This window comes from Cheilinus undulatus, linkage group 19 (genome assembly GCF_018320785.1).
Source record: "Cheilinus undulatus linkage group 19, ASM1832078v1, whole genome shotgun sequence".
NCBI classification, from domain to species: domain Eukaryota; kingdom Metazoa; phylum Chordata; class Actinopteri; order Labriformes; family Labridae; genus Cheilinus; species Cheilinus undulatus.
In genome coordinates this window covers 670,988-692,163 of record NC_054883.1, presented here as the reverse complement: position 1 = coordinate 692,163, position 21,176 = coordinate 670,988, and the positions used below count along the sequence as shown (strand labels likewise).

At 44.3% G+C, this 21,176-nt stretch overlaps 1 protein-coding gene across 6 annotated transcripts in view; it reads left to right on the top strand.

Annotated features, from left to right (window-relative positions):
- Nucleotides 1-21,013, top strand: part of LOC121527127 (histone-lysine N-methyltransferase 2C-like) — a 119,937-nt gene extending 98,924 nt beyond the window's left edge. For all 6 annotated transcript variants that reach the window (XM_041813858.1, XM_041813859.1, XM_041813857.1 and 3 more), the window contains 25 exons: nucleotides 404-1,264; nucleotides 1,442-1,690; nucleotides 1,836-2,033; nucleotides 3,994-4,155; nucleotides 8,816-8,951; nucleotides 9,081-9,195; nucleotides 9,399-9,574; nucleotides 9,817-9,929; nucleotides 10,022-10,165; nucleotides 10,267-10,309; nucleotides 10,418-10,539; nucleotides 11,140-11,238; nucleotides 13,201-13,413; nucleotides 13,600-13,727; nucleotides 15,037-15,232; nucleotides 15,766-15,975; nucleotides 16,070-16,449; nucleotides 16,743-16,855; nucleotides 17,952-18,088; nucleotides 18,192-18,319; nucleotides 18,646-18,847; nucleotides 18,958-19,074; nucleotides 19,194-19,267; nucleotides 19,360-19,468; nucleotides 20,013-21,013. In XM_041813858.1, coding sequence (XP_041669792.1) covers nucleotides 404-1,264; nucleotides 1,442-1,690; nucleotides 1,836-2,033; nucleotides 3,994-4,155; nucleotides 8,816-8,951; nucleotides 9,081-9,195; nucleotides 9,399-9,574; nucleotides 9,817-9,929; nucleotides 10,022-10,165; nucleotides 10,267-10,309; nucleotides 10,418-10,539; nucleotides 11,140-11,238; nucleotides 13,201-13,413; nucleotides 13,600-13,727; nucleotides 15,037-15,232; nucleotides 15,766-15,975; nucleotides 16,070-16,449; nucleotides 16,743-16,855; nucleotides 17,952-18,088; nucleotides 18,192-18,319; nucleotides 18,646-18,847; nucleotides 18,958-19,074; nucleotides 19,194-19,267; nucleotides 19,360-19,468; nucleotides 20,013-20,105 — 4,518 coding nt within the window. In that variant the 3' untranslated portion in view covers nucleotides 20,106-21,013. The remainder of the gene's footprint in view (nucleotides 1-403; nucleotides 1,265-1,441; nucleotides 1,691-1,835; nucleotides 2,034-3,993; nucleotides 4,156-8,815; nucleotides 8,952-9,080; nucleotides 9,196-9,398; nucleotides 9,575-9,816; nucleotides 9,930-10,021; nucleotides 10,166-10,266; nucleotides 10,310-10,417; nucleotides 10,540-11,139; nucleotides 11,239-13,200; nucleotides 13,414-13,599; nucleotides 13,728-15,036; nucleotides 15,233-15,765; nucleotides 15,976-16,069; nucleotides 16,450-16,742; nucleotides 16,856-17,951; nucleotides 18,089-18,191; nucleotides 18,320-18,645; nucleotides 18,848-18,957; nucleotides 19,075-19,193; nucleotides 19,268-19,359; nucleotides 19,469-20,012) is intronic.
- The last annotated feature ends 163 nt before the right edge of the window (nucleotides 21,014-21,176 follow it).

Here is a 21,176-nt window from a genome sequence, read left to right as displayed (position 1 = left end):
AATGATCTAGTCTTATCTCAAATGATCTAGTCTTATCTTAAATGATCTAGTCTTATCTTAAATTATCTTAATTTATTGTGTCTTTAATCACCTTTCTTAACTAGTTCAAAGAAACACCTGTGACTGAAACTGGGCTAAAATGTTTTCGAGTCTTTGTCGGCTAATTGTAGTAAAATTTACTCGTGTTTTTTTTTTTTTTCTTTACCTAAACTTTAGAGAGTAAACTGAGTAAAACTGAGGATCATAGAACTCTGAAGGCTAAAATTAACGCTGCACACACTAACACTAACACACCTGCCAACAGGAAGTTCAGACTCTCTGTGTATTTTCTTTGTTTTTTTCATCAACCTTTATTCAGTCCTTCTACAGTCCAGTTCAAACACTGCTGTCTCTGTGTGCTCAGGTGGAGCGTCACAGAGCTCTGCAGCACAGACTGGAGTTGGAGCAGCAGGGGCTCCTGGGGGCCTCAGTGGGTCCTGGAGTGGCCCCGCCTCCTTCTACACCTGTCAGACAAACACCTGGAGCTGCAGGTGCTACTGTGCCAGCAGGGGGTGACGGCCTGTCCCAGATGCCCTTCTTCAGCTCCGAGCTGCCTCAGGACTTCCTTCAGTCCCCCCCAGCCTCCAGAGCCCCCCCTCAGCACCAGGCTGGGGCCCAATTTCCCCCCAACAGCTTCTTGGCAGGGGCCCACCCGGCTCCAGCTCCAGGTCCTGCAGAGCGGGGCCAGCCCCTGTCAGAACACGGGGCCCCCATGGAGGGAGCCACCTCAACCATGCAGTCCAGACCCAGACTCTCAGGGCCCCCTCACCAGGCTGGGGCGGGACCAGCAGGAATAACGCTGTCCAATCCTGGAGCAGGAGGTCATCGATTCATTCATGATCCCGCCTCCTCCTCTGGAGGCCCTGCCTCCCTCCTCCAGCTCTACTCTGACATCATCCCGGATGACAAACCAAAGAAGAAGAACAGAAAGAGGGACGGAGATGATGCCATGGGAGGAGCCAGGACACCGCTGTCATCACACTCTGATGACATCACTGCCCCGCCCACTCCAGCTGTATCAGACACATCCTGCTCCACACCCACTCGGGGCAGTTTGGACCAATCAGACCCCTGCGTCTCTCTAAGCTCCTCCCTGTCCTGTTTGGCTCCATCGTCAGAGTTAGAGAGGCAGCTGTCGGTGATCTCCACAGCCCAGCAGAGAGGCTCTGTCCTGGGCTCAGAGTCTCAGAGAGGGCCCCTGTCAGCAGCTCGTCTGGAGGTCAAGGTGAGCCGTGGTCAGGCTTACAAACACTTCCTGTCTGTAACTTAAATCACTGAATCGCCTTTTTCTAACAGTTGTGAAGCTCTGTGTGGCCGCGTTTTGTTAAAGGTGCTTTATAAATCAAATTTACCTACTTACCATCCACTCAGCTCACCTGTTCTGTGTCTTCATCTCTGGCAGGAAGAGCGAGAGGAGGGCGGAGCCTGTAGCGGAGGTGTGGTGAAGATGGAGGAGGTCGGGGCTGAAGGATTCTCCTCCCCCTCTGCAGACGGAGGAAAAGAGCTGCTTAGACAGCTGCTGAAGGATAAGACCTCCCCCACCACCACGCCCTCACCATCCAGCCAGGCCCCGCCCACCGCCAGCCGGCAGCTGTCCACTGACAGCATACGGTCCGAGGGGGAGGAGAGGCCTGGTTCCCATGGCAACATGGTGAGGAGTCTCATGACATTCATGTTTTTAACCTGATATAAAGCTGCAGGACACGGAGAGAGAGAGAGAGTCAAGAACCTGTGGAGGAGTCAGAAAGTGTTTAAACCTTGAACCCAGTTACCATGGTAACTGTGTCCTCTTCCAGGTGATGATGGATGGCTCAGGTGCAGAGCTTCTGGACTCCTTCGGCAGGAAGAAGGTGCAGCGGTGTAAGAGAGCAGCTCGGCCTGAGAAAGACAAAGCTCCTCCAAAATCCAAGAGGAGGAAGAAGGAGGAGGAGGAGAAGATGCTCCAGTCCTCCTTAAACTCCTCCTCCTCTGACTCCATCACACACCTCACTCAGGTACACCATCACCTCCTCCTCTGACTCCATCACACACCTCACTCAGGTACACCATCACCTCCTCCTCTGACTCCATCACACACCTCACTCAGGTACACCATCACCTCCTCCACTGACTACATCACACACCTCACTCAGGTACACCATCACCTCCTCCTCTGACTCCATCACACACCTCACTCAGGTACACCATCACCTCCTCCACTGACTACATCACACACCTCACACAGGTACACCATCACCTCCTCCTCTGACTCCATCACACACCTCACTCAGGTACACCATCACCTCCTCCACTGACTCCATCACACACCTCACACAGGTACACCATCACCTCCTCCTCTGACTCCATCACACACCTCACTCAGGTACACCATCACCTCCTCCACTGACTCCATCACACACCTCACACAGGTACACCATCACCTCCTCCTCTGACTCCATCACACACCTCACTCAGGTACACCATCACCTCCTCCACTGACTACATCACACACCTCACTCAGGTACACCATCACCTCCTCCTCTGACTCCATCACACACCTCACTCAGGTACACCATCACCTCCTCCTCTGACTCCATCACACACCTCACTCAGGTACACCATCACCTCCTCCTCTGACTCCATCACACACCTCACTCAGGTACACCATCACCTCCTCCTCTGACTCCATCACACACCTCACTCAGGTACACCATCACCTCCTCCTCTGACTCCATCACACACCTCACTCAGGTACACCATCACCTCCTCCTCTGACTCCATCACACACCTCACTCAGGTACACCATCACCTCCTCCTCTGACTACATCACACACCTCACACAGGTATACCATCACCTCCTCCTCTGACTCCATCACACACCTCACTCAGGTACACCATCACCTCCTCCACTGACTCCATCACACACCTCACACAGGTACACCATCACCTCCTCCTCTGACTCCATCACACACCTCACTCAGGTACACCATCACCTCCTCCACTGACTCCATCACACACCTCACTCAGGTACACCATCACCTCCTCCTCTGACTCCATCACACACCTCACTCAGGTACACCATCACCTCCTCCACTGACTACATCACACACCTCACTCAGGTACACCATCACCTCCTCCTCTGACTCCATCACACACCTCACTCAGGTACACCATCACCTCCTCCTCTGACTCCATCACACACCTCACTCAGGTACACCATCACCTCCTCCTCTGACTCCATCACACACCTCACTCAGGTACACCATCACCTCCTCCACTGACTCCATCACACACCTCACTCAGGTACACCATCACCTCCTCCTCTGACTCCATCACACACCTCACTCAGGTACACCATCACCTCCTCCTCTGACTCCATCACACACCTCACTCAGGTACACCATCACCTCCTCCTCTGACTCCATCACACACCTCACTCAGGTACACCATCACCTCCTCCTCTGACTCCATCACACACCTCACACAGGTACACCATCACCTCCTCCTCTGACTCCATCACACACCTCACTCAGGTACACCATCACCTCCTCCTCTGACTCCATCACACACCTCACTCAGGTACACCATCACCTCCTCCTCTGACTCCATCACACACCTCACACAGGTACACCATCACCTCCTCCTCTGACTCAATCACACACCTCACTCAGGTACACCATCACCTCCTCCTCTGACTCCATCACACACCTCACACAGGTACACCATCACCTCCTCCTCTGACTCAATCACACACCTCACTCAGGTACACCATCACCTCCTCCTCTGACTCCATCATATGACATTTTTGTGACACATAGAGCTGCTCTGGAGTAAACCTGCAGTTTTGTTGGTTGTCTCTCTCTTTTGTGGGATGGTTCAGGAGATGTTTAATTAAAATCTTTTGCACTTTTTGATTGATCATTAAATAAGAGAGATTGATATCTGTGATCATTGATGACTGCATCCTCCTCTCAGCTGTCTGTCTTGCCCCTTATGGAGCCTGTTCTGGGGGTCGATCTGAGTCTGTTCCCGCCCTACGGCAGCTCCTCTCTGGGCTCAGACTCACAGCTGACCGGCTCTTTTGGTAACGCCTGTTTGGACGGAGTCACCGACTACTACTCACAGCTCATATACAAGGTACTACAACAGTTATACTACTCTCGATACTGTTATACTGTAGAAATATCACCAAACTACAGCAGTAATACTACAGAAATATCAGAAATAATCAGAAATAACAGAAATAACAATATACTACAGCAGTAATACTGTAGAAATATCACCGAACTCCAGCAGTTATACTGCAGAAATATCACCAAACTACAGCAGTAATACTGTAGAAATATCACCAAACTACAGCAGTAATACTGTAGAAATTTCACCAAACTACAGCAGTAATACTGTAGAAATATCACCAAACTACAGCAGTAATACTGTAGAAATATCACCAAACTACAGCAGTAATACTGTAGAAATATCACCAAACTACAACAGTAATACTGCAGAAATATCACCAAACTACAGCAGTAATACTACAGAAATATCACCAAACTACAGCAGTAATACTACAGAAATATCACCAAACTACAGCAGTAATACTACAGAAATATCACCAAACTACAGTAGTAATACTACAGAAATATCACCAAACTACAGCAGTAATACTGTAGAAATATCACCAAACAACAGCAGTAAAACTACAGAAATATCACCAAACTACAGCAGTAATACTGCAGAAATATCAATATACTACAGCAGTAATACTGTAGAAATATCACCGAACTCCAGCAGTTATACTGCAGAAATATCACCAAACTACAGCAGTAATACTGTAGAAATATCACCAAACAACAGCAGTAAAACTACAGAAATATCACCAAACTACAGCAGTAATACTACAGAAATATCACCAAACTACAGCAGTAATACTGCAGAAATATCACCAAACTACAGCAGTAATACTGCAGAAATATCACCAAACGACGGCAGTAATACTACAGAAATACCACCAAACTACAGCAGTTATACTGTAGAAATATCACCAAACTACAGCAGTAATACTACAGAAATATCACCAAACTACAGCAGTAATACTAAAGAAATATCAGCAAACTACAGCAGTTATACTTTAGAAATATCACCAAACTACAGCAGTAATACTGTAGAAATTTCACCAAAATACAGCAGTAATACTACAGAAATATCACCAAACTACAGCAGCTATACTGTAGAAATATCACCAAACTACAGCAGTAATACTGTAGAAATATCACCAAACTACAGCAGTTATACTGTAGAAATTTCCCCAAACTACAGCAGTAATACTGCAGAAATATCACCAAACTACAGCAGTAATACTGTAGAAATATCACCAAACTCCAGCAGTTATACTGCAGAAATATCACCAAACTACAGCAGTAATACTGCAGAAATATCACCAAACGACGGCAGTAATACTACAGAAATATCACCAAACTACAGCAGTTATACTGTAGAAATATTACCAAACTACAGCAGTAATACTACAGAAATATCACCAAACTACAGCAGTAATACTAAAGAAATATCACCAAACTACAGCAGTTATACTGTAGAAATATCACCAAACTACAGCAGTAATACTACAGAAATATCACCAAACTACAGCAGCTATACTGTAGAAATATCACCAAACTAGAGCAGCAATACTGTAGAAATATCACCAAACTACAGCAGTTATACTGTAGAAATTTCCCCAAACTACAGCAGTAATACTGCAGAAATATCAATATACTACAGCAGTAATACTGTAGAAATATCACCAAACTACAGCAGTTATACTGCAGAAATATCACCAAACTACAGCAGTAATACTGTAGAAATATCACCAAACTACAGCAGTAATACTGTAGAAATATCACCAAACTACAGCAGTAATACTGTAGCAATATCACTGAACCACAGCAGTAATACTGCAGAAATATAACCAAATTACAGCAGTAATACTGTAGAAATATCACCAAACTACAGCAGTAATACTGCAGAAATATCACCAAACTACGGCAGTAATACTACAGAAATATCACCAAACTACAGCAGTTATACTGTAGAAATATCACCAAACTACAGCAGTTATACTGTAGAAATATCGCCAAACTACAACAGTAATACTGCAGAAATATCACCAAACTACAGCAGTAATACTACAGAAATATCACCAAACTACAGTAGTAATACTACAGAAATATCACCAAACTACAGCAGTAATACTACAGAAATATCACCAAACAACAGCAGTAATACTACAGAAATATCACCAAACTACAGCAGTTATACTGTAGAATTATCACGAAACTACAGCAGTAATACTGTAGAAATATCACCAAACTACAGCAGTAATACTGTAGAAATATCACCAAACTACAGCAGTTATACTGCAGAAATATAACCAAACTACAGCAGTAATACTACAGAAATATCACCAAACTACAGCAGTAATACTACAGAAATATCACCAAACTACGGCAGTAATACTGTAGAAATATCACCAAACTACAGCAGTCATACTGCAGAAATATCACCAAACGACGGCAGTAATACTACAGAAATATCACCAAACTACAGCAGTAATACTGTAGAAATATCACCAAACTACAGCAGTAATACTGTAGAAATATCACTGAACTACAGCAGTTATACTGCAGAAATATAACCAAACTACAGCAGTAATACTACAGAAATATCACCAAACTACAGCAGTAATACTACAGAAATATCACCAAACTACAACAGTAATACTACAGAAATATCACCAAACTACAGCAGTAATACTACAGAAATATCACCAAACCACAGCAGTTATACTACAGAAATATCACCAAACTACAGCAGTTATACTGTAGAAATTTCACCAAACTACAACAGTAATACTGCAGAAATATCACCAAACTACAGCAGTTATACTGCAGAAATATAACCAAACTACAGCAGTAATACTACAGAAATATCACCAAACTACAGCAGTCATACTGTAGAAATATCACCAAACTACAGCAGTAATACTACAGAAATATCACCAAACAACAGCAGTAATACTGTAGAAATATCACCAAACTACAGCAGTAATACTGTAGAAATATCACCAAACTACAGCAGTTATACTGCAGAAATATAACCAAACTACAGCAGTAATACTACAGAAATATCATCAAACTACAGCAGTTATACTGTAGAATTATCACGAAACTACAGCAGTAATACTGTAGAAATATCACCAAACTACAGCAGTAATACTGTAGAAATATCACCAAACTACAGCAGTTATACTGCAGAAATATAACCAAACTACAGCAGTAATACTACAGAAATATCACCAAACTACAGCAGTAATACTACAGAAATATCACCAAACTACGGCAGTAATACTGTAGAAATATCACCAAACTACAGCAGTCATACTGCAGAAATATCACCAAACGACGGCAGTAATACTACAGAAATATCACCAAACTACAGCAGTAATACTGTAGAAATATCACCAAACTACAGCAGTAATACTGTAGAAATATCAATGAACTACAGCAGTTATACTGCAGAAATATAACCAAACTACAGCAGTAATACTACAGAAATATCACCAAACTACAGCAGTAATACTACAGAAATATCACCAAACTACAGCAGTAATACTGCAGAAATATCGCCAAACTACAGCAGTAATACTACAGAAATATCACCAAACTACAGCAGCTATACTGTAGAAATATCACCAAACTACAGCAGCAATACTGCAGAAATATCACCAAACTACAGCAGTTATACTGTAGAAATTTCCCCAAACTACAGCAGTAATACTGCAGAAATATCAATATACTACAGCAGTAATACTGTAGAAATATCACCGAACTCCAGCAGTTATACTGCAGAAATATCACCAAACTACAGCAGTAATACTGTAGAAATATCACCAAACTACAGCAGTAATACTGTAGAAATATCACCAAACTACAGCAGTTATACTGCAGAAATATAACCAAACTACAGCAGTAATACTACAGAAATATCATCAAACTACAGCAGTAATACTACAGAAATATCATCAAACTACAGCAGTAATACTGTAGAAATATCACCAAACTACAGCAGTAATACTGCAGAAATATCACCAAACTACGGCAGTAATACTACAGAAATATCACCAAACTATGGCAGATATACTGTAGAAATATCACCAAACTACAGCAGTAATACTGTAGCAATATCACCAAACTACAGCAGTAATACTACAGAAATATCACCAAACTACAGCAGTAATACTGTAGAAATATCACCAAACTACAGCAGTAATACTACAGAAATATCACCAAACTACAGCAGTAATACTACAGAAATATCATCAAACTACAGCAGTAATACTACAGAAATATCATCAAACTACAGCAGTAATACTGTAGAAATATCACCAAACTACAGCAGTAATACTACAGAAATATCACCAAACTACAGCAGTAATACTACAGAAATATCACCAAACTACAGCAGTAATACTGCAGAAATATCACCAAACTACAGCAGTAATACTGTAGAAATATCACCAAACTACAGCAGCTATACTGCAGAAATATCACCAAACTACAGCAGTAATACTGCAGAAATATCACCAGTTCTATGATATCAGAACTATGGTAATGCTACAGTAATATTATGGTTATTTACACTGGTTCTCCTGTTAATGCTGCAGTGAAACAAGGTCTCAGATTGATGATTAAATCTCTTTTATATTAAAGCACATTGTTTATAAATTTCCTCTCTACTACAGCAGAATAATCTCAGTAACCCCCCCACACCGCCCGCCTCCCTGCCTCCTACACCCCCGCCTGTGGCCAGACAGAAACTTGTGAATGGCTTCGCCACGACAGAGGAGCTGTCCAGGAAAGACATCACGGAGCAAGAAGGTGAGAAGAGACCTGAACCTGGTCTGCCAGAGCTGCACCCTGGCAGAGTCATGTTTTTAATCTATTATCACAGATTTATAGAACTGTACCTTCACCTGTCTTAACATGCTTTCATTGTAACCTTTAAAGTCAAAGGTGTGAAGCAGAAGGGGGAGGGGCTACTGGGTCTTAACCACGCCTCTAAAACAGTGGATGTTCCTGCCTCCCTGCCAACCCCGCCCCACAACAACCAGGAAGAGCTGAGGTACACTACAACATTTTAAGTTCAGTGAAGAAACCTTTAAGTGGTCCTGGAGCTGATCTCACCTGTTTTTCATATTAAATGGGGTCTAACAGTATTTGTATTTGTCCTGACCCAGTTTGGTGTAGGAGTTAAAATTTGCTCTTCCTCCTCCTCTTGTTTTATGTGATGCTGACTCATCTCTTCTTTCTGTTTTTCGTGTTTAGGGTCCAGGACTCGTCAGAGCGTGACAGTCCGGATAGCTTTGTCCCGTCGTCGTCTCCAGAGAGTGTGGCGGACATGGAGATCAGCAGGTACCCCGACCTCTCCTTCATCAAACTGGAGCCCCCCTCGCCATGCCCTTCGCCTACATTACCCGTCATCCCCAGTGCCTGGGGAAAAGGTCAGCCATCTTTGGTGTTAAAAATTCTCCAGGATTAGGATGAAATCAGGCTGATTTTGTCTGTGAAAGTCCTACAGATATTTTATATTTATCAATAGATCAAAGTAATCAATGAATTGATTAAATAACTTTGATCAGAGCCTGATTGATCATAATTGAAGTTGATTAATGAATTCTTCAGGTTAAGGTTAATTCTTTTTGACCAATAAAAACTCATTAATTAAACTTGGGTGTGTCTCCAGGCTCTGCACTGAAACAGGAAGTGAAAGCGGAGCCTAACCATCAGGCTCCTCCCTCTTGTTCCAACACAGACTTGGTTACCATAGCGATAACCTTGAGCCCCTTTGCTGCCCAGGTGAGCCTCCCCCTCTCTGTCTCTCTCTGTCTGTTAATGTTGAGTCTTCTCTAGCCCCTCCCCTTGATGACATCACTGTGACTGTGTTTCAGAGTGTTGCCGGTGTGATGGCGGCGATGGCAGAGCTACTGAAGGTCCCCGTCCCCATCGACTACCAGCTGAGCCGACCTCCAGGCCCCGGACCTGAGCGCAGCTCTCTAGCTCTGCTGGCCGGAGTCCGAGTGCCCATGGTCCAGGTAGGCGTGGTCACCAGGGTTCCACCTGAAATCTGGTTGGCCACTCCCCCAAATATTTCTCTTGTAATTCTTGTGTTTTGGTATATTTTTGTTTTATTTAGGGTTCACCCGGAGTCCGACAGCAGAGGCCTCCACCTGCAGCAGGTAAATTTGTCTGTTTCTACTTCCTTTAGTCCCTCCCATATTGTACCTGCTTCGAGTCCTGCCCCTCCTTTGATTGACAGCTATATTTACTCTCTGTCTGGCTCTCAGGCATCAGGATGAACTTGGTCCAACAAGGCGGCCCTGCTGGTGCAGCTTCCAGACCTCAGTGCTGTAGTTACTGCAAGGTGCTTCTGGGAAACGGAGTCCGCATCGTCAAGGAGTTTAAACAGGTGAGAACCACATCAGGCATGTTTTAAATCAGGAGTCACCAACCCGTGGATCCTGGTCGATCAGAGATAAGCTCAGCACATGTCAACACATGTGTTGTGTCGCTTGGCAGCCAAGGTCGAGCTCGATGGCATCTCTGTGGTTCAGACCTTTTTGACCCTGTAAATCTACGTGGAGACCACTGGTGGTTTTCGAGCCCTCTGGCATCCACAGCACAACCAGGTGTTCATGGTAACCCGACTATGCACCTGGACAGTACCTTAGGCTGTGCTTACTCGCCACATCTACCACTTACTCTGCCCTAAAGGTGTGGACTATGTTATTTTATCAACAGATTGTTCTCCCATGCCCTGGCAATGCAAGGACATCCAGAGTACGGACTGAGTTGTGTCAGTCCTCCTCCCCGCTTGTTGTTGCCCCCCAGCCTGGCTTACTAGCCATTACATGCCTTACTTAAGCCTCAATTTTTGCCCCAAACATGTCTAAAAGTTCTGCACAGTATTGTACATATTTTTAGGACCTATTTATTTTTAAATAAAGTGACGGTTCAAGTATTCAAAAATCAGATTCCATCCCTTGAAGTGACCATCTGTCTGTTTCAGGAGGGTCAGACCAGACCAGGATCCAGTTTGGTGTTCTGCAGTCCTAACTGCTCTGCCCTCTACACACCTGAGCCACAGAACAGAACACCTGGAAACAAGGTGAGCCTCCAGGTTTGGTTAGGTTTTCCAGCTCCCAAAAAGCACCTAGTTTTGTACCATTTTAGCTTTTTTATGTCGTTAAAACCACAATAATGGAAAAATTTCCTTCCCTTTTCCAAAAGTTGTTAACTGTGAACGACAAAAAAAAGGAGGGAAAAAGGAGGGAAAAAACCTCACACTTAGAAACATTCCATCCTTTTCTTTTGATGATGTAATCCTTTAAAGTCATTGAAGGCTTAGAAAGATCATGTCATCGTTTACAGTCATTAAAGGCTTAGAAAGATGATGTCATCCTTTAAAGTAATTAAAGGCTTAGGAAGATGATGTCATCCTTTGAGGTCTTTAAAGGCTTAGGAAGATGATGTCATCCTTTGAGGTCATTAAAGGCTTAGAAAGATGATGTCATTCTTTGAGGTCTTTAAAGGCTTAGAAAGATGATGTCATCCTTTGAGGTCTTTAAAGGCTTAGAAAGATGATGTCATTCTTTGAGGTCATTAAAGGCTTAGAAAGATGATGTCATCCTTTGAGGTCTTTAAAGGCTTAGAAAGATGATGTCATTCTTTGAGGACTTTAAAGGCTTAGGAAGATGATGTCATCCTTTGAGGTCATTAAAGGCTTAGAAAGATGATGTCATTCTTTAGAGTCATTAAAGGCTTAGGAAGATGGTGTCATCCTTTGAGGTCTTTAAAGGCTTAGGAAGATGATGTCATCCTTTGAGGTCACTAAAGGTTTAGGAAGATGATGTCATCCTTCGAGGTCTTTAAAGGCTTAGAAAGATGATGTCATCCTTTGAGGTCATTAAAGGCTTAGAAAGATGATGTCATTCTTTGAGGTCATTAAAGGCTTAGAAAGATGATGTCATTCTTTGAGGTCATTAAAGGCTTAGAAAGATGATGTCATCCTTTGAGGTCATTAAAGGTTTAGGAAGATGATGTCATCCTTTGAGGTCACTAAAGGTTTAGGAAGATGATGTCATCCTTCGAGGTCTTTAAAGGCTTAGAAAGATGATGTCATCCTTTGAGGTCATTAAAGGCTTAGAAAGATGATGTCATTCTTTGAGGTCATTAAAGGCTTAGAAAGATGATGTCATCCTTTGAGGTCATTAAAGGTTTAGGAAGATGATGTCATCCTTTGAGGTCACTAAAGGCTTAGGAAGATAATGTCATCCTTTGAGGTCATTAAAGGCTTAGAAAGATGATGTCATTCTTTAGAGTCATTAAAGGCTTAGGAAGATGGTGTCATCCTTTGAGGTCTTTAAAGGCTTAGGAAGATGATGTCATCCTTTGAGGTCACTAAAGGTTTAGGAAGATGATGTCATCCTTCGAGGTCTTTAAAGGCTTAGAAAGATGATGTCATCCTTTGAGGTCATTAAAGGCTTAGAAAGATGATGTCATCCTTTGAGGTCACTAAAGGTTTAGGAAGATGATGTCATCCTTCGAGGTCTTTAAAGGCTTAGAAAGATGATGTCATCCTTTGAGGTCATTAAAGGCTTAGAAAGATGATGTCATTCTTTGAGGTCATTAAAGGCTTAGAAAGATGATGTCATCCTTTGAGGTCACTAAAGGTTTAGGAAGATGATGTCATCCTTCGAGGTCTTTAAAGGCTTAGAAAGATGATGTCATCCTTTGAGGTCATTAAAGGCTTAGAAAGATGATGTCATTCTTTGAGGTCATTAAAGGCTTAGAAAGATGATGTCATTCTTTGAGGTCATTAAAGGCTTAGAAAGATGATGTCATCCTTTGAGGTCTTTAAAGGCTTAGAAAGATGATGTCATCCTTTGAGGTCATTGAAGGCTTTCAGAGATGGTATTATCAAAGATTATTAAACATTCCGTCCTTGCCTTTTCCATGCAGTACATCATGGCTTAAAAGCATATCAGCCCACCCTTATAGGAAGATGTTACGTTGTCACATGATGCCATGGCATGCAGTCTGTGACATCACAGCGTCTGTCTCTTATCAGGTGGCGGTCCCCGTCATGCTGCCAGGAACTGAGCACCCCCCTCCCAGCAGGGTGCAACATCAGTACACCAGCAACATGTCGTCCATCACCGTCCACTCCCTCCTCCAGACACCTCGCTCACCTCCTCCAACGTCCTCCTCCTCGCCTCCGCTCTCCTTTCCGCCCGCCTCCGCCATCACCATGGAGAGCCGGCCCCGCATGGACAGCCTCAAGGTGGGAGAGTTCATCAGACAGTGATGTGATCCTAGTAAACATCAAACCACTTAAAAAGAAGTTTGGGGTATTTTAATGACCTAAAACTGCAGGCTCTAGAGGGGAAAGTATGGATGTACTGGACATTCTGACAGTTTTAGTTCATCAATTAATTTATGTTGGATTGACCCTCTGATTGGTTGACAGATGAAGGTGAAGTTAAAGCCCCGCCCTCGAGCGGTTGCAGGTGGAGACGACTCAATGCTGCCTCGCCACATAAAGAGGATGAAGGGCTGCCGCTGGAGACGCTGGAGCGTTAGCATCACCCTCAGCAGGTTAGAATGACTGGATTCTGTCTATTTAACAGGAGGATGGTTCTGGTCACGGTTTCTGACCAACTGGAGATAAGCAAATTTGGATAGGAGCGTTAAAAGTAGGGTTGCACGATGACTGTTGGTTACGATAAATATTTTTATCATTCCGATAATAAAATATTAACTGATAAAATCCACTGATAATAAAGGCGTTATTCATTATTTATGGGGAGGATACCACGGCAGTGTTTGTCAAATTTGCACCGCAAAGATCCCAAAGAGTGGAAAAACTCCTTGATTTTTAACACAACAAATCTTATATGTCACTTAAAAGCCAAAGGCTAATACCAGGCAGAGTGCTGATTCAGCAGCCACTGGAAACTGCAGAAAGTTTTCCAGAGCCCAAAGGCAACGCTAATAGTGACAAAATCAGTCTGACAGTCTCCTGATCCGCCGCTGCTTTCACAGACGTATCCCTGCCTGCTCTGTCTGAGCGGGTTTCATTCAGTCTGGTCGACATTAGAAACAGAAGTTTAGCCACAGACCACAGTGGGCTTTACATTTTAACCTATTTCTGATGTGTTTTATGTCAGTGCATATCTTTAATCTTTATGTAAAACCTCAGCTCTCTTTATTTCTCACAAGCAGCAAAAAAGATAGATCCCCAAACGCCTCCATTTGTTTATCATGACAGCCTGTTATCGCTTAGTTTTATGTCTGATTTGACATGAGTCAGCTGAGTTCTTATTTAGTTGATTTGACCACTTGTCAGGATACTTAAATTCATTTCAATGGAAAAGGGGAAAACCTATGTCAGTTGTTTGTGTATGCTGAACTTTGTCCAGTACACAAATGTTAAAAAATAAACAGCTATAAAGTCAAAATAGTTATTTGTTTTTGATGGAAACACGAGTGATACAAGTTAGAATTAGTTCTAAATGTCTTTCCTCACCACATATGAACCCCTTCTCACCCTCAGATGTGCATAAATACATCAATAAACTTCTTTTTTTGAAATCAAAAATTAAAAAATAAATATCAGTTATCGATTATTGGCCTCAGAAATAGGACAATATCGGTATCGGTTCAAAAAGATGCTTATCGTGCATCACTAGTTAAGGCGCCACTGTAAACCACAGCGTAAAGAGTTACAGCTAGAGGATGGACCAATCATGTTAGCCACAAACTGTGAGTCACATGACTCACTTGGAAGTTGCACTGACTTTGAGTTGGATCAAGCATCGTTTGTTTGCTGACTCTATTTGCTCTGTCCTTGTACGAATAAAGACTGATTGATTAGAAGTGTCTGTTTTCTGTTTTTTTCACCCAGGGGTCCATGCATCCCCAGTGAGGCGGTCTCCATGCCAACAGAGGAGGAAGTGGATGTTCTGCTAGCAAAGCTGGGGGTGTGTCTTCGTCCCGATCCGTTACCTAAAGACCAGCGGAGGTGTTGTTTCTGCAACCAGCTGGGAGATGGACTGACAGACGGCCCCGCCCGCCTCCTTAACCTGGACCTGGACCTGTGGGTGAGTCTGACGGGCTCGTCTCCACGGCACTGAGGCTCCACAGGGCCGGTCATTATCATCAAACTACGTATCCTAACATTCTAATTAGGGGTGCACCGATTGATTGGCCAAGATCAGTATCAGCGCCGATTTCCTTAATTTTAGGGGATCGGCGATTGGCCGATCCTTGTAAATAAGATCGGTGGATCAGATCGGTTTCATATGCCTCTACCTACTAAAATGTGAAAAATGAAAGACTAAAGGAACTGATATAATTTAGTAATTTGGACAGCAATGCTCTAAACTTTTCATTTATATTTGAGAGAACTACCTCATGTGCAGTTAAAACAACAAGTTTGTATTGTTTCACAGGTATTGTTCAATGTTATTCAATAAAAATAAGAATGGAACATTGAAGGTGTATGCTGTCAGTTATAAAAAAAAAATCGATATTGGCAAAAATCGGAATCAGCAGGTCAGGCTTTTTAAAGATCGGTGATCGGCCAGAAAATTGCAATCGGTGCACCCCTAATTCTAATCTGTCTGTTTTTAAGGTGCACCTGAACTGCGCCCTGTGGTCGTCGGAGGTGTACGAGACTCAGGCCGGCGCTCTGATCAACGTGGAGCTCGCTCTGAGACGAGGTCTGACTCTGCGCTGCGCTCACTGCCAACGTACCGGAGCGACCAGTGGCTGCAACCGCCTCCGCTGCACCAACACGTACCACTTCACCTGTGCGCTGCAGGCTCACTGCACCTTCTTTAAGGTATCACACAAACACACACTCGTCTGAGAACAACTTCATTCTCTCCAGGTAGAGCCAATAGAAACGCTGCTTCACCCCCCTGCTGTCTCCTCAGGATAAGACCATGCTGTGTCACCTCCATAAACCTCGGACGGTTCCTCTGGCGGGGGACCGCTCGTCCAGCTGCTCCCCGTCCTCCACGCCGGGTCAAACGCCTGATCCTGTGGTGATGGCGGCCTCTGACCCCTACGATTCCGAGCTGCGGTGCTTCGCCGTCTTTCGCCGAGTGTTTGTGCAGCGGGATGAGGCGCGTCAAATCGCCGCCGTGGTGCAGCGTGGCGAGCGGCAGCACACCTTCAGGGTGGGCAGCCTGCTCTTCCGCGCCGTTGGCAGGCTCCTCCCACATCAGATGAACACTTTCCACAACAAGACCGCCATCTTCCCCGTTGGTTACCATGCCAACAGATTCTACTGGAGCATGCGCCACAGCAACAGGTAAACTTCCAGACTGGTCCCTATGTCAGAACTCCCATGATGCTTCAGGCTCACATTAAAATGACTGTAGAGGCAAGTAGTCTGCTTTAGGTTACCAATTACTGCTTCCTGATTGGTCGATTAATAGAGTGATTGATTGGTTGTTTGGGTAGTTGGTTGGTGGATTAAAGAAACAGTGATTTATTGATTGATGTATTGATGATCTTGTTGGTTGGTTGGTTGTCAGGTGGATGTGTGATTGATCCATTTATTGATTGTTGTATTGATCGATCAATGTTCTCGTGGTCCTGCAGACGCTGTAAGTACATGTGTTACATCGAGGAGCAGGATGGCGAGCCGCTCTTTAAGGTGAAGGTGGTGGAGAAAGGCTACGACGACGTCATCCTGACTGGAGCCTCTCCTAAAGGTAACCCTCACCTGTAACCTTACCTGAAGATATAAGACCTTTCAAAATAAAAGCCCTGCAGTAAAATCCAGACTGAATTTAAAGAGGGGGTATTATGCCTTTTTTTCCAAGGCTTTCCGCCATCTCTCTGATACCCACGTAGTAGCTTCACATGCTTTACATCTCAAAAAACTCCTCATGTTTCTCACACTGGCGTCCTGAAAAACCCTTATTTTAACCTCCATCTGAAAGGCTTCGTTTTCGCTGCTGTCTCTTTAACACCCCCCCCCCCCCCCACAGACCTGCTTTCTTCCGATTGGCCAGAGGCAGGACTCAATGTTCTGTGCTCGCCCCCCTCCAATGTGGCTATGTTGTTATGCTAGTAGCTGTAAACCGGTCTGACTGAGTAAAATATCGCGAATTTTGATATACGTCCGTACGTGTTAGACCTGGAGTCTGATCCTGATAGTTTGGAGAGAGAGGGAAGAAAAACCAGCAGCAGCGAAGGATAGAGCAGGACGTATCTGTTTGATAAGAGTTTAATTACTGTGTTACTAAATGGCTAAATGGCTAAAAGGCCTTGTGGGGGCGGTCTGTTCCGCTTGCCGGCAGCACGGACGAACCAGTCAGGAGATCCTATTGCGATGACCTCATCAGTTCGCTCCATTGAAATCTCGTCTCAAAATCTTGGAAGAGATTTCCAACGAACCGTTTTGATAAGTTTACAGTCTAATTCCAAGATTTCTGCCACATACGTTTATCTTGCAGTTTTAAAATTTGCATACGTGAAGTATGGACACCCAACATTGTGACTTTATATTTAGGTTTTAAAAATCATAAAAGTATAACACCCCCTCTTTAAGTATCAGAGAAACAAAAATATTTATATTCAAAATATTTATTTTCATGTTGATCATCAGGACAGGCGTAAACCTCCTAACACTGACTCTCATTGTTTTGGTGTCTTAACTTGGAAAGAATCGCCTGATGTCAGAATATCAATCAGACATTATTGATGATAGGAATGATTGATCTGATCTGATCAGGTCTTAAAGGATCATTCGGCTCTGAAGTATCTTCACGGTCATTTTCATGTATGATTGTCTTTGTGTCTCAGCCGTGTGGGATCAGGTCCTGGAGCCCGTGGCTCAGATGAGGGCAACCAGCGGGACCCTGAAGCTCTTCCCGGTGTACCTGAAAGGAGAAGATCTGTTTGGTTTGACCACGTCAGCAGTGACCCGCATCATCGAGTCTGTAGGTCACAACAGAGACCAAATATCAGAGGGTCTGTCCGAGCCTGGCTAGTGTTTCAAACCCTCATTCATATGTTTGTTTGTTTGTTTGTTTGTTTGTTTAGTTGCCTCATGTGGAGACTTGTGAGCGGTACACCTTCCGTTACGGGAGGAACCCCCTGATGGAGTGGCCTCTGGCCTTCAACCCATCCGGCTCTGCCCGCTCTGAGCCCAAAGCGTGCCAGACCAAGAGGTAAAGCATCACAACACGACCAAGAGCAAACTGTCTAATGAACAAAAACACTGGAAACTTCTGGAAAAGTGAGGGAAGGAGGAGAGGAACGAGGGTTTCCCTCTCCATCTTCACCCTCTTCTCTGAATGTTTGTGTTCAGTCTGGGCTGAAGTGCCTGCACTTTTTCATCGTTGAAACCAAAGTTCGGTGTCTAACGATGGCATTTTTGTTGCCATGGCATCGATGTTTGTGTTTTTACATCCATGGTTTCTGACGACCCCCCACCTGGCCGTGTATTTTGGTTTGATGGCGTGTTTCCTTTTGCTCCTCCCCCTCTCTGCGTTAGACCGAACCTGCTGAACAGCATTGCTCCCAGGTGTCAGGGCACTGTGGGCTCCATCGTCGGCCTCGTTCCCGGCGTCCTCTCTCTCTCCCCGGGCGAGTCGGTGGCCGGTGCTCACCAGGGACGCCACTCCAAGTCATCGCAGTACCGCCGCATGAAGGCCGAGTGGAAGAGCAACGTGTACCTGGCTCGCTCCCGCATCCAGGTGAGACAGTAGGAGCCAGACTGGAGGGGGGCACATGATCCTGAGACTCTCAGGGAATGTAAACTGACCAAAGGACCGCCCACTCAGCCTCTGTGTGTTTGTTCATTCAGGGTCTGGGTCTGTACGCTGCCAGAGACATCGAGAAGTGTACCATGGTCATCGAGTACATCGGCACCATCATCAGGAGCGAAGTCGCCAATCGTAAGGAGCGTCTGTACGAGTCCCAGGTAACGCAAACACTCACAGGTGAACAAATACACGAGCTGGAGCGCTGGTAGCCCTGTGGTCAAGTCCTCCATGGTAACCTCTGTATTTATTTGTTTAACTCGTATGTTATTGTGTGTAGAACCGGGGCGTGTACATGTTCCGGATCGACAACGACTATGTGATCGACGCCACCATCACCGGAGGACCGGCCAGGTGAGAACCGGTTCAGACTGGGTTGGTTCTGTTAGTCAGCTGTGCTTTAATCAGAGTGTGTCAGTGACCCGCCCTCTTCATGTGATTGACAGATACATCAACCACTCGTGTGCTCCGAACTGCATCACTGAGGTGGTGACAGTGGAGAAGGAGAACAAGATCATCATCAGCTCCTGCCGACGCATCCAGAGAGGAGAAGAGGTACATCTGTCAATCAATCAATCAATCAATCAATCAGCCTTAGTCTACGCTGGACAAACAAAACAACTGAGCCTCTTGTAAAGCCCCGCCCTAGGTTAGACAAAATCTCCGGTCCCTTCCTGTTTGAAACAACAGAGAATATCCTTCCTACTGACTTTTGGCCGTTGGCCAGATGCTTGCAGATGTGTCTGACACCCCTGTTTCCTAAAGAGTTCTAAGGACTGAAGTTAGTCTGAACTAGATTTAAATGTCAGTGTTTGTATTGGCTGAGATCAAATGAAGGAATATCACCACATCGGATGTTGGCAAAAATCTAATAGCATTTATCCCCAGTAACTGTAAAACATTATCACATTGTTAAGGGACTAAATGCTCTCCCATTGGTCAGGATGCATGTCAGTGACTGAGGGTCAGGGGTCAAACTAGGCGGAAGACTTGAGAACTGTTCAGACAAGCTAGCCTTGTTGATTTATAGTATTCACAGACAAACGTCCTGTTTGGTCATCAATAACTTTGTTTTCTTACTCTCTCTCCCCCCCTGCAGCTGTCCTATGATTATAAGTTTGACCTGGAGGACGATCAACACAAGATCCCGTGTCACTGTGGTGCCGTTAACTGCCGGAAATGGATGAACTGAACACACACTTACACACACACTTAACACAGGCAGCTCTCTCTCTCTGCTGAAGCTGGATGTCGCTCGCCCACCTCTCTGTGGGCGGAGCTTGTCTTCATATCAGAGATCAATATAATAATAATATTATTAATAAAGAAGCTGATCGGTTCGATCGGCGATAATAATGAGGAAGGGGAGGGTTTGATTGACAGGGGGGTTATATATTATTAAAGGGGGCGGGGCTTCTGACGAGGCTGGACCTCGCCGTGTACAGATGTAAATGTGAAAACGCCACTGAATTAAGCGAATGTTGTTGTCCTCGAGGAGCTTTATGAACTTGCACTAAAAAACAGAAAAACAATAAAAATGTTGAGTCAAACTCCCGCCCCGCCCTCCTCGCCCTCCTGCGTTTGTTAATTTCCTGTAAAAAAGAGATTTTCCTTTTTGTATTTATTACTGAATGAAGCTATTTTCTAAATCCACGGTGCGTTCAGGTGTGGAGTGGCAGCGTGTAAATATGTGTATGATAAATGTAAAACTTTAGAGATCACTCCACCGAGAGCTACCTTAACATCCTCACCTTCATCAGCCGCCATAGCGGCGGCATTCTGTCTTTCTGTTTCTCGTCCCACGCTCTCAGTGGATGGACTGAACGTGCCCAGAGCGTGGGGCGGGCTTCACTGCGGCCTTGATGAGTTCAGTGTCTTTGTGTTTGGCTGCAGCGTCTGTTTCGTACATACGAGTTTCTCACCGAGTCGTGCTGCCGTGTACATACGAGGTTTACTGAGGACGACATGAAGCCTTCTTTTGTTTTTTATTCATGGACGTAAACAGTGTGATGAAGATGAAGATGTGTTTTTTGTTTGTTTTGGGGAAAAATGTGGAATCTGATTTAGAATCATTTACAGAAAATAAAATATTTTACATCTTGAAGAATCAACCAGAGTCCTCGTTACTGTGTCTGTGTGAGGATCTGCTCCTCTAAATAAAGAAGAGAAATCCTTCATTCCTCCCTCAGATCTTGCTCTAATAACAACTTCATCACTTAATTTCTTTGACTTTTGAAAAACTTTTACTGCTACTGCTCTAACA